This window comes from Pogona vitticeps, chromosome 1 (assembly GCF_051106095.1).
Source record: "Pogona vitticeps strain Pit_001003342236 chromosome 1, PviZW2.1, whole genome shotgun sequence".
In the NCBI taxonomy this organism is placed as follows: domain Eukaryota; kingdom Metazoa; phylum Chordata; class Lepidosauria; order Squamata; family Agamidae; genus Pogona; species Pogona vitticeps.
In genome coordinates this window covers 238,942,956-238,966,787 of record NC_135783.1, presented here as the reverse complement: position 1 = coordinate 238,966,787, position 23,832 = coordinate 238,942,956, and the positions used below count along the sequence as shown (strand labels likewise).

General features: G+C 40.9%; 1 protein-coding gene across 1 annotated transcript in view; it reads left to right on the top strand.

Annotated features, from left to right (window-relative positions):
• Positions 1–23,832, top strand: part of MARCHF4 (membrane associated ring-CH-type finger 4) — a 165,897-nt gene that overhangs the window by 113,379 nt on the left and 28,686 nt on the right. The window contains exon 2 of the mRNA XM_020805239.3: positions 17,865–18,020. Within this exon, the coding sequence (XP_020660898.2) occupies positions 17,865–18,020 (156 nt within the window). The remainder of the gene's footprint in view (positions 1–17,864; positions 18,021–23,832) is intronic.

Here is a 23,832-nt window from a genome sequence, read left to right as displayed (position 1 = left end):
ATGAGGAGAATGCAAAGGGAACTTACTTCAGCAGCATGGGGCCAAACTCTGTGTTAGAGGTAGCCTGTCATTAGAAGGCAAAATCAGTTAGTGCTCCAAAAATGTGACATGCATCTTCATGACTGAGCAATCATAAACACAAATGTAGCTTGCACTTTGCTTCTGATGACCAATTACAAAACAAAGCAACCTAATCTTTAGGCTGCAGGAATGTGAAAAGCTCCTGCTGTGACAATCAGGTGAACTCACCACTTCAGAAAGTCCATCTTCTAATGATGAGCTATTATTAGGGTATCGTTTGGTCCATGGACCCCATTGTACAGTGAACTCCATTATTTTAGTAATGTATGAGCCCCATGTTGTCTGGAAGGAGACAGTGGCCTGACAATTTCCCATGCCAGGATCAACCCAACTCCTGGGAAGGATGGAATATACAGTATGTGGAATGTAATGTGTCCCTCTAATGATAATCCCTCTAACACATAATTATCAGAGGGATGTGGAAGAAGCCATGTTGTAGCCCATCATGGATGACCTGTGATATTTTGCTGCTGTGGCAGAGGACGTCCTGTCTCCATGCCACCTTCTCCATTCTCCACCTTCAACTCCCATTCTGTGTATGGAAGCTGATCAGACTTACAGCTGCATCTTATTATAACACTCATGAGGGCATAGAGTGTAGGGTAGGCCATATAGTTCATACAACTATATCCCACAATATCTTGCTCTGTCAGAGATTGACTCTGAGGAGCATACCAGCAGGAATATCCCCTAAGTAGAAAAAAAAAAGGGGGGGGAGGAGTCATTGGCATGCACTCTGTCCTGAATACTTGACAGACTATTATTATTATTATTATTATTATTATTATTATTATTATTATTATTATTATTATTATTATTATTATTATTATTATTATTATTATTATTATTATTATTATTATTATTATTATTATTATTATTATTATTATTATTATTATTATTTATTCAATTTATATGCCGCCCAAACTACCCAGAGGTCTCTGGGCGGCTTACAATAATTAAAATTCAATACAGCAAAAGATAAAATAATTAAAATACAATTAAAATACAATTAAAATTGCCATCAGACCCACAGCTAATATTATTTCAATTAAAAGCCTACACAATAGATTTCAGAGATCATCCACCCAGATGTTGCCCCTCTGAATCACTCTACACTGGGATGAATTGAGATCCTTTACCTTCAGTTCCAAACAAAAAACATACTGACAAATCCTTGCAGAACAGCCTTTGGAATGAATTTCATTGAGTACAGAAGGGCACAGGATATAAACATGCAATCCAGTCCAACTGCTCCTACAATGACAATTCACTCCAGGAGGAAAAAAATTCAGGAGATTTACCTCAGACATCTTCATTAACCTTTCTGAATGAGTGAGTCTCTATAACAGGTGTGTGTTTTGTCCCAACAGGCTGTACTGGATCAGTTAATTACAGTGACATTTATCCCGTCCTGTCCTAAGTAAACAAACATCTTAGCAGTTAAAAAATGTATTCCTAAACATCCTAAAGCTTAACTAGCTGCTGTATGGAAATTATAAAAGATTTTTTTAAAAATCTTCAACAATGAAACACACACAGCTCCCTCTATAGAGGGAAGATGAAACAGAATCCTGCTTATATTCATGTTCATTCTTACTCTTGCAATGTGCTGTTAATATTACAGCTCCACATTTGTTTACTCAGTTCTTTGTGGGCTAAGAAGGTCCTGTCCCCATGAGTGGCAGGGCAGATTCGCTTCACCTGCTATTCCTTTGATTGCCAGGTAGTCAAAACGTCCTGGCTCCATGTCAACTTCTCCATTCTCCACCTTTAACACTCTCTCTATTTGTGCTTCTCCACCAGTCAATGTAGCCAGAAAAAAAATTGCTTCCACTCTCAGGATAGTTTGGCAGAAGCCAATTGCTTTCAAAGGAAGTTTGATAGTGCCAACAAATAGCAGGCCTCATGTCATCACTGTAAAATTTGGATAGGGCTGTCGAAGTAGCTAAAACTCCCCCAATGCTTTGGGCCAGAGCTTTGACTGTTCATTATGAACCTCAAAACCTAAGCCAAACATGACAGAATACAAACTGGGCTCGCACCAAGAATCCTAGCGTGAGACTAGCTGTCTTACCAGAAGGTGTTCCAGCTTTCCAAGAAAGAAAGGCAGGAAGAAGCATTGATCTGTTTCATTTGGCTCTTGGTAAGAAGGGAGCTGGCATCACAGGGTGCTAAGAAGTATCAATTTCTCTGAATTCTTTTTGGCTGGTCTTTTCAATACTTTGCCAGGGAAATGTTTTCCATAATGCTTATTAGAAAGTGTCTTTCTCTGCTAACAGCTTCCCGCATGACGAACGGCAAAGTTCAATTTGCTGAAATTATGAAGGCATCACTGATAAGGACCATATTAGAAGGCGCTCGCATGCTGAAAGCATTAACTTCAGACTTTGAACTTTTAAAATATGCATTGATGGATCCGATTAAGATGAAATAGCTGGACGTCTTGCAAGATTAGGGATATTAAGGCAAGTGTATGAGTGTATTATAGTCTGACATTTGCCTTAGTATTACTAATCTGCAGTGTTTTAATATATGTGTATATATAGGAATTTCTTTGTGGGTGGAGGAACGCATTATATTGGAAGGCATCAATATAGCAAGCCTTTTATTCTCCTTAGTTAAAAAAAACCAAAATCCAACCCTAAAACTTTAAATTGTAAATATTTGTAACTGTTCTTTTCAAAAGCTATAGACCGAAAATGGAAGATTGAATTGATAAGCTGTCACTTGTACTGTTGATAGCAAGGAATAAAAATAAAAAATAACTGTTATATTTTCTTGCAAGCTGTTCTATATATCAGTTATTTTTTAAAAAAAAACACCACATTTTTTGCTTAAAACTAAGAATGTAGAGAATGCAGCCAATGTTTTTAAGGATAACTGTGCTTCTTGGAGGCATCCAAGAATGCAATTCCTTTATATAGCAAGGGTGTGTGTTTTCGAAAAAATATTTCTGCACCCCCCAAACACATTTGGCTTATAGGGGACGAACCCGCAAGAACACACGGAGCACATGTAGTGCATGGGCTGTGTGTTTCAACTCCTCCCCAGGGTGGCCCCCTTTAGGAAGGCTAGCTGTCCATTTGAACAGCTGCCAGAAGACAGCTCATTCTTTTGGTGATGCCTACTATCTAAAGGCTGCCTGAGTCTCACTTAAAGGTAAAGAGCCATAAGAGGTACGGTTGGAGACCCTGACCTTTGCCCATCCACAGGTGGTGGCTGAACGGAAGAGTCAGCAGGCACAGTTGTCAGTTCACAGTCTTCCTGATGATGGTGAGATGCATTCTAATTCTCTTTAAATTATATTTAAAAATACACTTTGAATTTGCCATCTGTTCAGCAACTCTGCCCTTCCTGATGATGGCTGCCTTTCTTTTCGGTTATACATAAGCAGTTGCCCTATACCTGCCATACAAAGTGCTTAGAAGAGAAACTTACCATTGATCAGTGTGTCTCCTCTAGTTGGGACTAGCAATTGGACTTGGGGGTGGTAGCTGTCCTGCAAGAGCAATAGACTTGCTACTGGGAAAAATTATGCTGAGGAATGTAGGTTGCTCCTGCCCATTGTCTTGTGTAGACTCAGATTCCAGAAACATGGATGTGACTGTCCTCAGTTCACCGCCACACCGCTAACATAACAGAAACACTAATGTTGTTGTTGTCACTTATATACTGCCCCATAGTGCTAGAGCACTCTCTGTGTGGTTTACAACATAATTATGCAAAAGAAACACTTCATCCGCCAGTGAGCTGTGTACTCATTTTACTGACCCTGGACAATGGAAGGCTGAGTCAGCCTTGAGCTGGCTACTTGAACCCACTGGGATCAAACTCAGGTCGTGAGCAGAGGCTTGATTGCAGTACTGCAGTTTAACCACTCACAAGTCTCTGTTAAAGCAAATTGCATTGATGGCCTCCTTCAGTAGACATGAATCAAAGGCTACTGCAGCCAAGGTGGCAGTTGCAGAATAGAGAGGATGGGATATCCCAAAGTGTGGTGTTTGCTTTGAAGGAACGATGGGAGTAATTAATGGCATCTTTCTGAGATCCTGAACAAACTTGTCTGAAATATTGTTGGGTGCTTTATAAATTATCTCTATTATCACAGTTCCTCCCTCTTCCAATTTCCTTCCTCTTCTCTCTGTGCGTTGGTGGTGATACATATGGCTATGAGAATCAGTGTAGTGTAGTGGATAGTATGACAGATGACAACTCGGGAGGCCTGGATTGAAGTCCTTGATTGGCCATAGAAGCTCAGTGGTATGATAGCTCTGGTAAAACTGCTCCTCAAATATCTTATATACTTTGAAAACTCTACTAGGCTTGCCATAAATCAGAATTGACTTGATGGCATACGACAACAGTAATTTGACCCTATTCTTCCTCACAAGGGCCAGAAGTGTTCTGATGTTTGTGAAAGGTTTGCATAACTTGCTAATTGATGACATGTTGGGGCATACCTCAGTTGTGTGCCTGGTCATGTGCCCAACTGCACAACTGAGATGTGCCCTGGCACCTTATTAATCAGCCACTATTGGTTATGGCAAGTTACACAAACCTTACAGAAACGACAGTAGGATTCTGGCCCAGAGCTATATTTCCTGAAGTATGGTATATGTTGGGTGGGGAAAGGTCACTGGGGGAGAGGGGATGGGTAAAACCTCTCCTTAAATATCTGACATATTTTTAAAACCATACTAGTGTCATTGTAAGTCAAATGTGATTTGTGTGTGTGTGAGTTCTGTGCTATCAAGTCCGAACCAACTTATAGTGCCCTAATAGAACTTTGAAGGTGAGAGCTTTAAGGAGTGGTTTTACCAGTTCCACTTTCCCATTGAGTTTCCATGGCCAAGTGGGGATTTGAACCCTGTTCTCCAGAGTCCTAGTCCTTTATTCTATCCACAACACCACACTGTAACAGAACATAATACACATATATGAATACAGATAACTAAGAAACCTGGAAGAGCTTACTTTGTTTCTTTGTTTCTTTGTTTCTTTGTTTCTTTGTTTCTTTGTTTCTTTGTTTCTTTGTTTGTTTGTTTGTTTTGGACTACAGCTCCCAGAATTTCCCAGGGATCTGTCTACTGATTATGCTAGCAGGAGGATCAAAGGAGTGATAGCCCCAAAAATTAATGTTCTCAAATCCTCCTGAGCATCTTGCAAAGCAAAGAGGCAGATGAAACTCTAAATCAAAAGGAAAAGGGTTATTTTTGCTGTGTCTACTGCTTTAAAACAAGGTGTGTGAAGTCAGCACAGAGCTAAAAGTTGCCTGGATTTGCTAGCTCATGATACTTTGGCACATTTCCTCACAGTAGTATGCTACAAGCACTGTGTGGGGGCAGAATCCCATTTTCCCCATCAGCAAAATATTATTATTTGAATCTTGGGAAAACACAATCTGCTCTGCGGAACAATGTTTGGAGCCTGTACCAAAAAAAAAAAAGGTGGTGGTGGAATAAAATCTATGCATTCCTTCTATGAAGAGGGGAAAAAAAGCTCCTGCAGAATAAAAACCCTATAATGAACAAGTCGCGGTGTTATCTTGCCAGCAAAGCTTGGGCTTGTCACTTCTTTGTATTAGGAGCAGTTGACAAGAGTGACGACTGCATCCCAGTGATACTAGGCCTGTAATGTCTCACAGCCAAGTACTCCTCGACAAATGTTATTTTAGCTACTAATACCAATTACGGCTACATCATTTGGAGGGACGAGGGTGTCAGCTACTTTTAACAAGCAGCAAAAAGGTATCTTTCTTTTTTTTAAAAAAACTTGTGTAATTCATTCCTTCATTTGTATAGACTCAGACGTACTTCATAACAAATGTCCTTCTGAGAACTGAAGCAAATTGGAGTTTTGTGCCACTGCAGACTGAATGTAAATGCAAATGTTCTTTCCCTTAGTGCATTTTCTGTGAAATAACCCACGTTCTTTCCAGCCTTTCCTAGGAAAGTTCAGTGAGTCACCAAAGCCTGCCTGCCTCCAACTATGCTCGTTGCGTACAACCGATCAACATGAACAGGATATGATGACTGAATCACTCTCTTTTAGAGGAGGGACTTTACACAAGAATCACAAGCCTGCTTTGTGACATCTGGATTGCATGTGCAGGATCAGCCCTGCCACTAGGCAGAGTGAAGCAACTCTTACAGGTAGCAGAAGCTGGGGCCAGATGTAGTGTCCCAGGCACTCATCCTGAAAACCTCCTTGCCTGTTTTTCTCTGCTGCAGAAGATGGAGTCACAGTCAGAGCTAGGGAAAGTAACTTTTTGGGCTGCAATTTCCATAATTCCTCTGTCAATCTTGGTTGTGCCTGTCCCTGTTGCCTCTGCCCACCAGTACTGTGCCTTCTGTTGCACCAGTTACAGCTGTCACTATGTCTTATCACACATCCACAATATTCACACACACTACTGGCAGTGTTAAAAAAAAATAGGTAAAAACACACACTTATGTGCAAGGATTTGAACACCCTGATATTGGCTTAACCAATTCATGAAATTCTGTAACCATGAAGGATCCATTGTAAATAAGTTATTATTACAAATAATGATTCCACAAGAGTATAGTCCTCTGAGGGCAAACTTCAGCCAAAGCCGAAATAAATGTATTAACTTTCATGTAGGCAGATTTTTAAATGAGCATTTATTTATTTATTTATTTATTTATTTATTTATTTATTTATTTATTTATTTATTTATTTATTTATTTATTTATTTATTTCCCGCCCATTTAGACTACGTCTACTCTGGGCCGCTTACAATTAAATGGCATAAAATCATAATTAAAAGGAACAATTTAAATAGCAATATTGGTAACATTCAAGATGGGGAGATAGAAATCAGTATAGACAGTGGAAATAAAAATAAAAATCAGGAAGTGACATGGGGGAAGGCTTGCCTAAAGAGCCAGGTGTTCAGTTCGCTCTTGAAAACACCCAGCGAGGGAGCCAGGCAGATCTCTGATGGGAGTCTGTTCCAAAGTCGAGGGGCCACTGCCAAGAAGGCCCTGTTTCTTGTTCTTTATTTCTGGGCCTCCCTCAGTGTTAGGCCCCTCAGCTGTCTTTCCTGGCTAGTGATTTAGTGATTTCAGGGGTATTTTCTGAGACAGAGGGAGGAGTTTGAGTAAGAAGCAGTTCTAGGGGTAGGAATGGTAGATCTTGTGTTTTCTGAAGTCCATTGTCCCCCACAGTCCCCTGGGACCAACCTACTGACTCTTCTGATTTCAACACTATAATTTGCCAAAATATGGCATGGGACATTTTTTGTTCCAGTAAATTAGATGGGGAACCTTAAAAGTACCTCAATGGCAACGTGCAATACTGTAAATTTATTGGAGACTGGTTGGCTGCATTGGCCTGATTTTTCTACACTGTACGTAGTGTACAGTGGACATTACAAGTCTTCAAGCCTCAACACTGTAAAATGCTTCCCTTCTAGTTTAGTTATGTGGGAATCCTGCAGCCAAGAAAGCATGCCTCTAAAGTGGTGAACTGCCCATTTTGTCTGGGTGAGTATTAAACTACAGAACCAAGAGTTAAAACTCAAAAGAGTAGGCAAAAGTGAGTATACCTGGGGTGGGGGGAGAATTAAATACACCCATTTTGCTTCAATTACATTTTTGTTCATGATGCATGTTTTTGGCATGGTAAGCGATGTGATTAGATCACAGAAATAGAAAAAGAAAGTGCTCCAACCATCTGCTTGCCAGAAAGCATTTGGATAACTTTAACACCCCTCAAATAAATCTTTATACTGCTGCTGCCTAGCAAATTGAACAATATATGACACCCATGGGGAGTGGGGGAGGGCATTATATCATGGTAGCAAAGACAGATGAAACACAAGCCCTAGCACGTTCTTTCCTTAGGCCCTGGGTCCTGGTGTGCTCCCACAGCTTTTGTCTCCAACCAGTGAACACCAAACTTTCACACTTACGGACCTCACACAAGGTCTTCCTGATGAGCATATCACTATGTGGACTGTTTTTGGTTTGGTTCAAATCCAATTATAGCGTCCAACATGTTTTGACTTAGAGTGATCCATCCTGCCCCTTTTTAGAGTTGTCCCACTCCTTCACTCCTGATTAGCCCATTCTGTGTAGCCCACCTGGATGGTTTGTTCACAGCTCTTGCACTATGTCACCTACTTTATTTAGCAACAACAACAACAAAAAAGGGAAATGGCCACAGTCCACTGAATGATAGTTGCAGGAAGATTTATTTATTTATTTATTTATTTATTTATTTATTTATTTATTTATTTATTTATTTATTTATTTATTTATTTATTTATTTATTTATTTATTTATTATCCCGCCTATCTAATCAATTAAGATTACTCTAGGCGGCTTACAACAACACAAACGAACAACGATATAATTAAAAGCAATTTTACATAGGAAAGCTTATAGCAAGATGGGACAGAACTAGGGAGTGGAAGGAAAGGGGGGGTCACGAACTGACAAAGGGGAAGGCCTGCCAAAACATCAATGTTTTTAGTTGTTTTTTGAAAATGCCCAGCGAGGGAGCCGTGCGAATATTAGGAGGGAGGTTATTCCAGAGGCGAGGAGCCACCGCCGAGAAGGCCCGATTTCTTGTCTTCTCCTTCCGGGCCTCCTTCGGCGTTAGGCTCCTCAACCTCACCTCCTGGCTCGCGCTGGTGACACGGGTAGGTCTTGGTGGAAGTAGGCGTTCCGCCAAGTATCGAGGCCCTAAACCGTTTAGGGCTTTATATGTAAGCACCAACACTTTGAAGTCGATGCGGAAACAGATGGGCAGCCAATGCAATGCGACCAGAGTGGGTGAAATGTGTTGGTATTTTTTCACACCACTAAGGAGTCTGGCTGCCGCATTCTGCACCACCTGTAGTTTCCGCAGCAGCCTCAAAGGCAGCCCCACGTAGAGTGCATTACAGTGGTCTAATCTTGAGATTAGGTGGGGAAGGGGGTAGGAAGGGGAGTGTCATTAATAAAAAAAAGGGGGGGACAAATTGGAGCAATCCAAAGACCTGTCTGGGCCCTTTTCATGGGAGAAGAATCGTTGATCAGTGTGAATGGTCAAGGGAGAGATGAAACAGGCTGCACTCAAGATAAGAACCTTTTAAGCGCGGAGCAGATCGCTCCAACTTCCCCCTTCTGGATGCGCCCACACTCCACCAAACGTTTTAGCTTGTCAGTCACGTACGCATGTGACCACAACGGTTCTCCAAACCAGAGCTCACATTTTCTTGAAAGACTGTGTGGTAAATCCAAAAATTTTGTCTTGCACAAGCATTTTCCCCATCCCAATTCTATATTGGACCCCAAGGCTTTTCTTTCAATGGCTGCATGGAAATCTATGCTTCATTTTTTTTTTTAACAAATTTCCTCGCCAAATGTATGTGTTGGAATGTATTTTTCCCCATTGATTTTCATGCACATTTGAGTGCATTTGTCAAATGTACACATTTTAGAGTGCATATTCTGAAGTTTTCTGACTCAATATATGCTTCATTCCATTCAAGATGGAACCTAACACATTTATTTCCTAGACCTACTTCTTAATGGCTCCCCTTATGCAATTCCATTCCACTGTGTGAAATCCTCCAGTCTGTTCATGCCATGCTCCCGCAGATTAAACTCAGTCACCCTTCTCTAGCAATCAGGGAGCGAATTGCTATTGTGCTCCGATGTTGAACAATGTCACTCCAAGCTACAACGATTATATGTTACTGCAGTTCAAAAATTGCTGCCTTAGCAATGGATGGCTTTGCTTTTGAGCATCCTAGATTTTTTTTTTTTTGAGACAAAGCTTTCTTTAAGCTTATGTACTTTCCCTTGATTTCAGCCCCATCTCTGCCTTTATTACAAGAGTGTGCAAGACACAGTCCCCAAGGTCCACCACTTGAGCACTTCCCACCCCTTGGCACCACCCTCTCAAATACATCCTTTTAAACATCCATATTTCATATGTGTCTCTTTTTGTATAGCTGCCTGTATTAAAATTCACAATTCGATGCTATATAACAGAATTGAAAATACATAGCACTATAAAATGTGCATTCCTGATTTGTTTTTGTTTTTTGTTGCATATCCTATTGCACCTCTTAAGGAAGCATTTCTGAGCCATCTCTATTCTGTTCATTCAACCAAATTCCAGCATACATATATTTGTCAACACACTCCATGTATTCCTTTTGGATCTTTAACTGCATTTCTTTGCCTTCAGCAGCAGGAAAATACTGAGTTGAGCTTTGGAAGAAAACTTGCTCACTCACCAAAGCTCTCCCACCTCAGCAAAATATTTGAACAATGAAACGGCCAGGCTCACATGTTTTGTGCAAGCATGGCTGAATGTTTCTAATCAATGGGGTCTGGCTGTGCATCATTACTTGGTTTGCCTCCTTTTTGTTGTTGTTTAGTCGTTAAGTCGTGTGTGACTCTTTGTGACCCCATGGACCAGAGCACGCCAGGCCTACCTGTCTCCCACTGCCTCCCAGAGTTTGGTCGAATTCATGTTGGTAGTTTCGATGACACTGTCCAACCATCTTGTCCTCTGTCGTCCTCTTCTCCTCTTGCCTTCACACTTTCCCAACATCAGGGTCTGTTCCAGGGAGTCTTCTCTTCTCATGAGATGGCCAAAGTATTGGAGCCTCAGCTTCAGGATCTGTCCTTCCAGTGAGCACTCAAGGTTGATTTCAGAATGGATAGGGTTGTTCTCCTTGCAGTCCAGGGGACTCTCAAAGAGTCTCCTCCAGCACCACAATTGCCTTCTCTTAGCAGGCTTTTTTTAAAAAGGAGAATGCTGCTGTCAACCAACGGCTTTTCAAACCACTTTATCAAATACAAATGTTCCCTGTCTTCCATCTTCATCCCATAATTACACCCTATGATGGGACAGGCACTGCCCAACCCATCCATCTGGTGCAGATCATTAAGATAAGTATTGCTCTGGTCTCTTTATGCTCAGGTTCTTTTTGCCTCACAAATTGCTATATATGTATATTGTCAGATGACAGGACCAGTCAGCGCTAGCTTTTAAGTTTGCATGACAGATAATGACAAGATTCACTATTTATCATTATAACCTAGATGTAACAATGCAATGAATATTAATGACATTTCTTAAGATGGTCTTACCTGAATGCAAAGCAGCTTTGGCAAAACTGGTTACTCTGTTTGCGTTCATGTGGAACTATTAATCTGCGGCATTTGGGAAAGGACAATATGGAGTATAGCTTGCAAAGTTAATTTCTAAAAGTAATTATTTACATCTATGGTTCCAAGGAACAAGACATAATGATAACTGTAGCTGTAATTTTAAAATAGGTCTTCACTTTACTCTTTCCAGTGTAACTGTACTGATACTTTTAGTTACTTTAAAGTGAATACTGTAATTTTTAATTTTTAATTCTGCAATATGAGGCACAGCTTTTGAAGCAAGTGATCTTTCTTCTCCACCATTGAGGCCCTGGTCACACAAGAGAAATGTTCTCCAGTTCTTTCAATATTTTCTGTACCTCTGTTGTACTGATTCTTGGTCACATGTTTACCAGGGCAAACGTCCTGAGAACTTTTAGCAGTAACAATTTATTTCCTCCTACAGTATTTGAATCATTATGGCTGGCTACACTGTGGTACTGGTTTACTGTATTTTCTCTCTTGCTTCAAGGGGCTGTTGCGCTGGCTGCTCCTGCAGAATCTCATTGGCCCATCTACTTCCCCCACCATCTCCTCTGCCTTTCAGCTTAATCTGCCATTCCCCCCCCCCCCCGGACTGTTTTCTTACAATGACTGGCAAAAAGCGCAATGTCAAAATGCTGGTACTGCAGCAATGGCTCAAATTGTTCTTTGACATACTTTTACCAGCATATCAATGTACCAGTCGTGAAAAATAAAAATAAAAATTATAATATGCACACTGAAATAATGGCAGCCACCTTCCTGGCTTCAATTCTGAAAAGAAGCAGGGCAGGTTTTGCACACAGGCAATTCCGGTAATGAATGTACCGATACAATAGAGGTACAAAATAACATAACTTTTCCAAAGAGTTGAAAATAAACTGCAGTTACACCACTGGCCAGGAAGATGCTTTGATCTTAACTGTGTGTTGTGTAACTTGGGGGAGGGGAGCAACAATCTAACTGGGGAATAACTAGAGAACATTTTCCTTGTGTGGCCAGGGCCTTAGTGGAGCCACCCTCCCACATAAATTTAACTACTGTACAGTGTTACAGTTGTACTAGAAAGAGAATGACATTATTATTTCTTAAGTTATAGGTACAATACCTTTGTTATTGGACAAAGGAAGTGATTGCAAATAACTGGTCATTTGTAACTAATTAACTTCCAATCTCTTATAAGTAACTAGTTCCAAGCTCTGACATGCCAAAGAACCTACCAGAACCTCAGGTAATGATGTCATCTGAGGTCAACAAGCTGCTTGATCCCTGCAGGGCAACTACAAGCTCCCTGATCCTTGCCAAACCTGGTTTTTAAAAGCTGCCAAGTTGATAACAACAGAATGGGCCACTTCAATCATTATTGTGTCTTTTCTTGAGGGCCAGGTTCCCCATGCCCTCAAGGAGACATTAGGTCCATTTGGAAAAAAACAAACTTGACAGTGGATGACTGTAATAACTATAGGCCTGTTGCCAATGTTCCCTTTATGAGCAAGTTCGCAGACAGGGTGGTGGCTGATCGGATAGAGGAAAACTGTCCTCCACCCATTCCAGTCTGGTTTTAGTCCCCCAAATGTAATTTAATATCTATATGGGGCCATTGAAGGTGGCCATCAGGGGATTTTGGAGTTTCATGTCATTAATATGCGAATGACCCCCATCTCTGTCCACCCTTCTGCAGGGGATGCCATCTTGTCCTTTGAGCACTGCCTGGCTACTGTGCTGGGGTGGATGAGGGACAACAGATTGAGACTGAACCTGAACAAGACGAAGGGCCTCCGGGTGGGTGCTTCTGTTGTCTGCAGTTTGAGTGCCTCCCTTTCCTTTGGTGGGGCTACTCTCTCCGTGAAGGATGAGGTGTGAAGTCTGGACATGCTACTGGACCCAGCGCTGTCAATGCAATATATGCCCCAATAGCATCTGTGTTTCAACCCACCTACTTCCACATTAGGTGAATTGCCCAGCTGTGCCACTACCTTGAGACTGGGTCCCCCAACATGTTGATCCATGTACTTACTGGCAGTCTCAAGAATAAACTACTGTAATGCTTTATATGTGGGGCTACTCATGAGGCTGGTATGGAAACTTCAGGTGCAGAAGATGGTGGCCAGGGTCCTAAGTGGAGCCAACAGATACCAACATGTTTCCCCCTTTTCTGGCTGCCTCACACTGGTTACCTGTCTGTTTGTGATGGTGCTAACCTACAAAGCTTTAAATGGCTTGGGACCTCAGTACCTGGCAGAATGCCTAGGCCCAACTGTGAATGCCCATCCTACCATCCAGACAGGACGGCTGAGGAAGCCCACAAAAGAAAGAAAGAAAGAAAGAAAGAAAGAAAGAAAGAAAGAAAGAAAGAAAGAAAGAAAGAAAGAAAGAAAGAAAGAAAGGAAGGAAGGAAGGAAGGAAGGAAGGAAGGAAGGAAGGAAGGAAGGAAGGAAGGAAGGAAGGAAGGAAGGAAGGAAGGAAGGAAGGAAGGAAGGAAGGAAGGAAGGAAGGAAGGAAGGAAAGAAAGAAAGAAAGAAAGAAAGAAAGAAAGAAAGAAAGGAAGGAAGGAAGGAAGGAAGGAAGGAAGGAAGGAAGGAAGGAAGGAAGGAAGGAAGAAAGAAAGAAAGAAAGAAAGAAAGAAAGAAAGAAAGAAAGAAAGAAAGAAAGAAAGAAAGAAAGAAAGAAAGAAAGAAAGAAAGAAAGAAAGAAAGAAAGAAAGAAAGAAAGAAACCGGGCCTTTTTGACAGTTGCTCCTCAGCTGTGGAATCAGTTACCACTCACTATTCTCACTGGGTATTTTCGAGAAACAACTTAAGACCTGGTTATTTTAGCAGTCATTTCAAAATATTCCATCTATGGAGCTTACTTAAATTGCTGCTACAGCCAAAATACTATATGATTACCGCCAATTTAAATGTTTAGTTGTCATTTAGTGTATTGTAGTATGTATTTAAATGGTTTGATTGTTTTATTGTATAAATTATAGATGTACTGGTTGTTATGATTTATTATTATAATTTTGATTTTGATTGTCCTTTGTTCTTTTATGTTGTAATCTGCCCAGAGTGGCCTTTGGCCAGATGAGTGCTATATAAACTGACTGACTGACTGACTGACTGACTGACTGACTGACTGACTGAATAAATAAATAAATAAACAAATAAATAAATAAATAAATAAATAAATAAATAAATAAATAAATAAATAAATAAATAAAAAGTATTCTTTTTATGATTCCATAACCTAATCAAAAGTTTTGTGAATGCCCATTACACTCATTATTCAAGGCTGTGCTCCAGGTCAAATACACAAAGTGGGCTTATTGCCTAGCAGGAGGAAGGTTTGGCAATAATTATACTGGTGTCTTTAAATATAATTTGTATATTGTTAGGAGATATGATAATCGTCTGAGTTGAATCCGCCCATTCCTGTCCATTTTAGTTCACTGATGCCCAGGATGTCAATGTTTATTCTTGCCATCTCCTGTTTGACCACCTCCAGCTTCCCAAGGTTCATAAATCTTACATTCCAAGTTCCTATGCAGTATTTTTCTTTGCAGCATTGGACTTTCCTTTCACTTCCAGGCACGTCCACATCTAAGCGTCCTTTCAGCTTTGGCCCAACCACTTCATTAGCTCTGGAGCTACTTGTACTTGTCCTCCGCTCTTCCTCAGTAGCATGTTGGACGCCTTTCGACCTGAAGGGCCCATCTTCCAGCGTCATATCTTTTAGCCTTTTGTTTCTGATCATGGAGCGTTCTTGGCAAAGATACTGGAGTGGTTTGCCAATTCCTACACCAGGTGGATTGCGTTTAGTCGGAACTCTCCACAATGACTTGTCCATCTTGGGTGGCCCTGCACGACATAGCTCATAGCTTCTCTGAGTTACTCAAGCCCCTTCACCATGGTAAGGCAACAATCCATGAAGGATTACTGATTGCACCTTAACAGCATCATCTTAAAGATGATGCTGTTAAGGTGCTACATTCAATATGCCAGCAAGTTTAGAAAACTGAACAGTGGCCAGAGGACTGGAAAAGATCAGTCTACATCCCAATCCCAAAGAAGGGCAGTGCCAAAGAATGCTCCAACTACTGTACAATTGCACTCATTTCCCACGCTAGCAAGGTTATGCTCAAAATCCTCCAAGGTAGCCTTCAGCAGTATGTGGACCGAGAACGCCCAGAAGTACAAGCTGGATTCCGAAGAGGCAGAGGAACTAGAGACCAAATTGCTAACATATGTTCGATTATGGAGAAAGCCAGAGAGTTCAAGAAAATATGTACTTCTGCTTCATTGACTATGCAAAAGCCTTTGACTGTGTGGGCCGCAGTAAGTCCTCAAAGAAATGGGAGTGCCTGAGCACCTTATCTATCTCCTGAGAAACCTATCTGTGAGACAGGAAGCAACAGTTAGAACTGGATATGGAACAACTGATCGGATCAAAATTGGGAAAGGAGTATGACAAGGCTGTATATTGTCCCCCGGCTTATTTAACTTATATGCAGAATACATCATGCAAAAGGCTGGACTGGAAGAATCCCAAGCCGGAAGAAATATCAACAACCTCCGATATGCAGATGATACCATTCTGATGGCAGACAGTGAGGAGGAATTAAAGAACCTTGTAATGAGGGTGAAAGAAGAGAGTGCAAAAAACGGTCTGAAACTCAACATCAAAAAAACTAAGATCATGGCCACTGGTTCCATTACCTCCTGGCAAATAGAAGGGGAAGATATTGAGGCAGTGACAAATTTTACTTTCTTGGGCTTTATGATCACTGCAAATGGAGACAGCAGCAACGAAATTAAAAGACGCCTGCTTCTTGGGAGGAAAGTGATGACGAACCTAGACAGCATCTTAAAAAGCAGAGACATCACCTTGACAACAAAAGTCCGAATAGTCAAAGCTATGGTTTTTCCTGTAGTGATGTATGGAAGTGAGAGCTGGACCATAAAGAAAGCTGACCGCCGAAGAATTGATGCCTTTGAATTGTGGTGATGCTGGAGGAGGATCTTGAGAGTCCCTTGGACTGCAAGGAGAACAAACCTATCAATTTTAAAGGAAATCAAACTAGAGTGCTCACTGGAAGGACAGATCCTGAAGCTGAGGCTCCAGTACTTTGGCCATCTCATGAGAAGTGAAGACTCCTTGGAAAAGACCTTGATGTTGGGAAAGTGTGAAGGCAAGAGGAGAAGGAGACGACAGAGGATGAGATGGTTGGACAATGTCATTGAAGCAACCAACATGAATTTGGCACAACTCCGGGAGGCAGTGGAAGATAGGAGGGCCTGGCATGCTCTGGTCCATGGCGTCATGAAGAGTCAGACACGACTAAATTACTAAACAACGACGACTATATTGTTAGTGTGTTATTGTCACCTAGTGGCTTTGAGCAGCCTTAAGCAAAGTTAGGAAGGAAGAATGTGAGTGGTTTACATAAGTCAGTCAGTCAAACTTGGAAGGATGTGAATTTAGCTGTACGATGATTTTTCTGGATTCTTTTTTATTGACAGCTTAACATTTTAGCACTCAAAGCCCAATTGATTGTTATATCTGGAGAGGATATTAGGGACTCAGGATGGCAGGTTCCCGGTGGAGAATAAAGGGTTCCTCCCTTGTAGGATTCTGGGCTCACTTGCTAGAGTTATCTTCTGTGATCATTGCTGATGCCCTTATTTCATGTCCTGGTTTCCAACGGAAGTGTACAGTATGGTCTAGGTTGTGTGAATGAGTTTGTAGGAAGCTGGTGAGTGGGTTCATTGCAATAGAATATCAAAACCCTTGTTGGTGGAGTTTTTATCTTTGATCAATAACTGTACATCCTCTTCTTTTTTAAATTTAGCGTGTCCTTTTAACTACAGTGTAATGTAGGAAAACATGATTCTTTGGTCTAAGAATGGGGTGGAAACAGATGCACATTTATTGCATTTTATGAATCCAACTTGAATGGTTCTTTTTTCTATGTGTGTTTTGTGCCATCAAGTTACGTAGCACCAATTTATAGCGACCCTAACAGGGCTCCCAAAGTAAGTGAGATATTAAAGGAGTGGTTTTACCAGTTCCACTCCGCCAATGAGTTTCCATAGCTGAATGAGGATTTGAACCCTATTCTCCAGAGTTCTAGTCCATCACTCTATCCACTACATCACACTGGGAATCCTGGTTCTCTTCTACCTGGATTATATTCTGTGACTTTGGTTACCACCAAGTACAGCATTACCCTTTTCTGGTTACTGAGAAATCAGGGACTTGGTAATATTCCATTCTCAACATCTCCAACATTACTGATGATGAAAATATGTTCATAGGTTCAAATCTCGCAGGGGGACGGAGTTTCAAAGTGGGTCCCTATAGGGAAGTGTGCAGAAGAAGTTAGGAAAGTTACTTATTGGGACTGCAGTTCTCAACATTGCCTCAAACCAGCATGTGAGCACATGGCTGGAAGTTCTGGGGATTGTAGTCCAAAAAAAACCTAGTTTTACCTAAGTCCTGGGGAGCAGTTGACTCTTTTAGCTATTGAAGAATATGTAGCTCCATCATCTTGCCGGGATACCTGGGCTCTGCCTTACTGGAACAACTAGATCAATCTTTGATTCATTCTCACTTTTCTCTCTCTCTCTCTTTCTCTTTTTTCAGGGTGAGTTGCTGAGTCCGTGTCGATGTGATGGGTCAGTGAAATGTACACACCAGCCTTGCCTGATCAAATGGATCAGTGAGAGGGGATGCTGGAGCTGTGAGCTGTGTTATTACAAGTATCACGTCATTGCTATAAGCACAAAGAACCCCTTGCAGGTAAAAGTACTAGAGATTATTCCAAAGTCCTTTCTTTCACTGTTTTGGCTAACTTTTTTTATGCTTCCCCACCCCACTCTCACTGCTCCTTTTGTTGCTGGAGATATGTGCTACTTATATTGTATAGCTGCATGGTGAATTGCAGAACCAGACTTTCCAGCTATTTTTATTGATTTGGGGAAACAATGTAAAAGATGTGCTGCAATATAGTCATTTGAAAATACTGTATAGTCAACATTTTTATTTCAGAATTCTTTTTACTGGATTAGCCAAATTAAAAAAAATAAAGTCAAATATTGATGGTTGTTGTGGGTTTTTCGAGAATACAAAGTCAAATATTGCTTCTGAATGATTTTCAGACACAATTTTTTAATGAATTTCAAAACACATGTAAAATAACTCCCAGGTAGACTATTACCAGTTCCATTTCCTCAGATCTACGGTCCAGGCAGAGCTCAGAAAAGTTACTTTTTTAGACTACCAGTCCCAGCATCTCCCAGTTACACTAGGGAAGCCATATTCAAACAAAGTAACTCTTCTAATCTAGCAGAGGGTGCAATCAGACTGCTGCAAAGGTAGTAACACCAGGAAGGGTCATTTTAACAGGAAAGAGCTCTCTTAAAGTGATCTTTCCGTCTGTCTGCTGGGCAATTAGTCCAGCCTGGCCCTAAAAAAGTAGAAGCCATACAACTGGACCAAAAAAAACCCCACCAAAATCCAGCTTGAGCACAGATTATGGTCAGGCTAGAGTGTGTTTCCTCATGTACCATGTGATTGCCAGGAAGAAGATTGCCCCAGACTGCTCCACAAGTGGTCCACATTGTGACCTATTTCCCTGTGTGACCCCACCCTTGGTTTGAGTTGCCATTCCATTTGTTTGTTTTATCCCTATCTGCCTTTCACCAAATAAAGCAACAACACAAAATGGTTGACAAAATATTTAAAAAACAAATATTAGGGTAGTTAAAAAAACAAACAAACAATGGATTACAATATGAAAAGACACCATGTTGTATATTGAAACTAATGAATACAAGAGTTTAAAACAATCTGAAGCACATTTTTAAAACTTAAAGATCCTCCAATTAGAAACCTCTTCTTTGTCAGCCAGTTACTTACTAAAAGCTTGCCTGGAAAGAAAGGTCTTTGCCTGCTCACGGGAGGGCTCAGCCTGGCCTTCTATGGGAGGGGGTTCTACATCCTGGGAACAGCCACCAAGAAAGCCCCTCTCAGATATTTTCTGAAATATAATCAGTGGCTCAGCTTGAGTGAGAGCTACTGACTGTTTTTCCATATATACATTTCACTTGCTTCATGCATGCATGGCAGGCAGGAGATATTTTAATTTCTTTAACACTATGACAAATTCATGGCATGAGCCCCACCTCTGTACAAGCAGAAGATGAAACGAGGCTATTAAGAGAGTCTATTAATAATCATGAAAGTGGGCTGAACAGATAAGAAGGAAGTGTTTCGTTGAAGGCAAAAGGATCTTTTAACTGTACCAGTACTGCTTGGCTTGGCTGGAAGAAGAGAGGCGGACATCTTGTCAAGTTTTAAAGGCTTCCTATCATTATTGCTTTTTATTGTATTGTATGAACAGTGATGTAAAACTTGAAAATTAGTAATTTGCATTTATTGAGATGACCCTCATAAATCTGTGCCCTAAATTATAGTTGATTTAGAGGGTACTTGCATCTAGCACTGTATTCCTGCCCACACGAAATAAGCAGGTGGGCGCTGCACTTGAACCCATCCACCATCATTCAGGTGAATGTTTCACCTTCCTCTTTTCTCCTCCCACCTGCTGGGGTCCCTGTGGGATTCCTTCGTCTCTTCCTTCTCCTCTTTCTCCAATAGTAGTTTTTCAGTCAAATCAGAGCAATCTGCTGTTATTTTTTTATTATTATTCCTGAACCTTCATAATAGATCAATTAGTAAAGCAATCCAATAATCAATCTTTGAGTTAGATACGTTTTATTAAGGGATTTCCGTAACTCCAGTGCTCACTCATGTTCCAAAATGCTGGGAAACCGTTAGCTATCATGGGCTACATGTTTAGTAGACATGTTATTTTAGCAGGATTTTTACATCTACGGTGGTCTAGTTGTAGAGCATTTTTGCTGCAGAAATTTGCTGGGCATTCACTTTGTTCTGTTCTAGATGCCAGGTTTAAAATACTTCAGTTCAGGCATTTTAACGAGGGCTTGACAAGGCTGAATGAAGAAGAGGTAGGCCAGTATACAGAATAGCCTGGAAGGAAGGAAGGAAGGAAGGAAGGAAGGAAGGAAGGAAGGAAGGAAGGAAGGAAGGAAGGAAGGAAGGAAGGAAGGAAGGACTGAGTAATTTAATAAAGGCTTTAGTGCTTGGGTATATGTGAAGGACTTCCTTAACACCACTGGGCAGAAGTATTTCAGACCTCTGTATATCATTGCTACATTTCTCAAAACTACTCCACTCACTTCTGTACATACAGAAGAGAGAACAGTTGCGCTTTGGGTACTGGGGGTCATGTGTCCTGTGTACCTGGGGCAAATGTCATTATCTCCCACCAGGTTCATCCTGCGCCATGGATACAAATCCTAAGGAGTAGGAGACCGTTATGTCCTCCCAAACACAAAAGAAGCTTTATGCTGATTTTTTTAAAAAAGGTCAGGAGAGATTGCTCTTCTTTATCTATTGATCAGTAAATTCACCTCTAGAGTTTACTGGGGTGAGAATTCTCACCCAGAAGCCACTGGTAATGGTGTGGCTAAAAAATACTGTAAATAAATAAAAAAATACAGTAAATAGATCTCAGTGCTCTCTAAATTTTGGTACCCTGAGACAAAGCCCCACTTGCTCCACCTTAGTTACTTCCTTGTTCGTGAGGAGATAGAGATGTTGCACCCACAGCACAAGCTTATTATGCTTTTCTCCATGGGAGAGATTTGTGACTGTCTCTCCTGAAACACAATACTCAGAAACACAAAGACTGAGGGCCACACCTTAATGTGTAGTCTTATGTCCCGTAGCTGCTTTTAGTTTGTTCAATAAACAGTCACTATGGAAAGAGAACTAAATTAAAACCAACATGTGTAGTGTTAGTGAGGCTTTAACCCTTTGCCCGTGCTATGATCCTAATCACAATAGGGAGGCCTCAAGCAGTCCTCTGTTTGAAGGGCTGCCCAGTCCAAGGCTGAGAATTGTAAGGAGAGAAACCAGAGACCCTGAAGTTGCCCATCCACAGGGAACATCACCTGGACAGGAGACTCAGCAACAGACATAGCAGCAGCTCACCTGGACACAGTCTTCTCCACTTCAGCAAGGTCTGTTGTGATGGAGCTGAACTTCTAAACAACACTTCTAATTTGGCCCCCGTGCACATATCAGTTGGCTCTGGTGGGCACTTACCTCCTGTGGTAAGAAGTGAATGTCTTGGAGGTGAGGCAGGGGAGGGTGGAGAGGATTCCAGTCAGGACAAGAACTGGGGTTTAAGACTCTGCTCTCAATGGACCTGAATTTGCTTAATTTATCCATTTGTAAAATAAAAAATGATACACAATATCAGATTATACAATTGCATTTGATTTGTCCCTAAATTGTGTTTTCTTGGGTTCAAGACTACTTACACCCTGGCATAAAATCAGTAGATATATCAGGACTGGGTAGATGTAGCCTATACACTGACTGTGGCCTTAGTGGCATTTTTTCAGCTGTCCCCACCCGGGCCATCCCAGAAGCCTCCTAAGTCACTTACAGGCATTTTAAAAAACAAAATTGGTTATTTCTGCCCCAGAAACATCCTGAAGTGTTTTTTGGGTGGTTGGTGGGTTAGGGGTTCTGTAAGCCCCCCCAAACTCAAAACCTGAAGTGAAACAGATCCAGGAACTTCTCATTTTGTTTTGTTTATTTGCTTCAATCTTCTGGCCATTTTCTGCCATTTCTAGGCTCTGTGGGTACTAGGAGTGAAATGTTGTCCCCTAAGCCTGTGAAAGCAGCACATACCCGATGTTCATGAAAATAATAAGTCAACATGTAGTTCTTGTCATAAAAACAACTCTATCTCTCGGATCAGTTAATATTTGCTCTGACCACAGTTTACTTCAAAACTAAGGAGCAGATAAAAAATTGGGTACAGCGGCAGTCAACACCTGATATTGCTATATGAAGCAACACAGAAGAGAATGAAGATAAAATAAAATGGAGTACTGTTAACTGATCTGCCGTTTATTTAACTTTTAGTGGCTTCTTTGTTTACTAGTTAGTGAAAATGAAAATCTGTGCATTCTAGGTACCATTGCCACTATTGAATATTTACTAGGCTTTACATCACTTACAAGAACAACAGCAGCAGCAGCAGCATTCTGATCACAAGTACTTAAAGTAACAAAGGTTTCAAATAAAGATGCTTACATGTTTTTTAAATAATAGCAGCTACTGAAAGTACCTGGCTTCACCTGGGTCTGTATCCCACCCACCCCCACCTGCAGTGTTCTTTTGCTTCTCTGTATCCTTTGCCATTATTTGTTTTTCTTGCTCTTCTTTTTTCTACCTTCATCCTGTACTCATTCGCCTAGTATCAGCTTTGCCTGAGTTGGATATCACTTTGTCTTCTGGACTGCCAGCACTATTTGCATTGTGTGCCCTCCCCAACTTGTTATTTCACACTATTTTTAATCTCCATCCTCATAATACCTTCACCTGGGTGAGAAGCTCCTTAATTTGAACCTCCCCCCCCCCCCATCATTTTCTTTTTCCTTCTACTGCCCTCCTTTTTTCATTTACTGCTGGACCTGTTGTGTTTCCAGCACAATGTTTATCCAGGTTTTCTCTTTCTTAACTCACTCCGTCTCTCTTATGGTTGCCATATTTTACTTCCAAGTTCAGGCAGCACTTCTACATGTCGTAGAGATCATGTGATTGCTGATAAATAGGGGGAACAACAAACCCCAACACACATGCACTAATTTCCAGGTAGGAAGTGATCATTACACAGTTGTTTTATGCAGAACAAACAGAAGGACGTGCTTCCTTAGATTCCTTACCTGTAACCAAGTGTGTACAACCTGTGACCCAAAATATATTGCATATTCCCACTATCCCTCTTAATTATCGCAATTTCTTCTCACAGATTCCTGTCCTTTTAACAGCTATGGGTGATTAAAATACTGAATACAAATAGCATTTCCAGGAATTACATCTCTTAATTTTCTGACAGTAAAAACACAATAATAATGAAGTCAAGAACTAATCATTTGCTACACTTTATGACATTGAGTATCTGCTGCCTGAAGCAGCTGCCTCATATTGTCTAGTGTTGGGACTGTCCCTGACACTATAGATACATATTGTATACCATACTGGTTCTCCCAGTAGGCCCATATCTGTGATTACAAGGTATAATAACATGAAATCTTGTTCCCATGGTCTTTTGGGACCATGCTGTGGCACTAATTTTGATCTATAACTTCATTAATGGCTTGAGTCAAATATTCCTAAGAGGGCATCTCTCCCTTAAGTCCCAACACAATCTTCGAGATCAAGAAAGCGGCCTCTTTTTCTTTTCTATTTATAGCTTTCATTGTGCTTTTTAATCAGCTTTACAACAACATTTGCAGGCTGCAACATAATAATTTGTGACATCTGTGTTACGCAACAATCTAAATCTCCCTTTACTTCTTCTCTATCTCGATTCCCTTAGTAGCACAGAATCTATGTAGCTTCAGAACCAATAAGCATGATAAAGAGTTCTAACAATTAGCCTTAATGAAAATGAGAAAGGATGAACAATGGTTAAAAGAAAACAAAAACAAAGCCCAAGCAGAGAAAG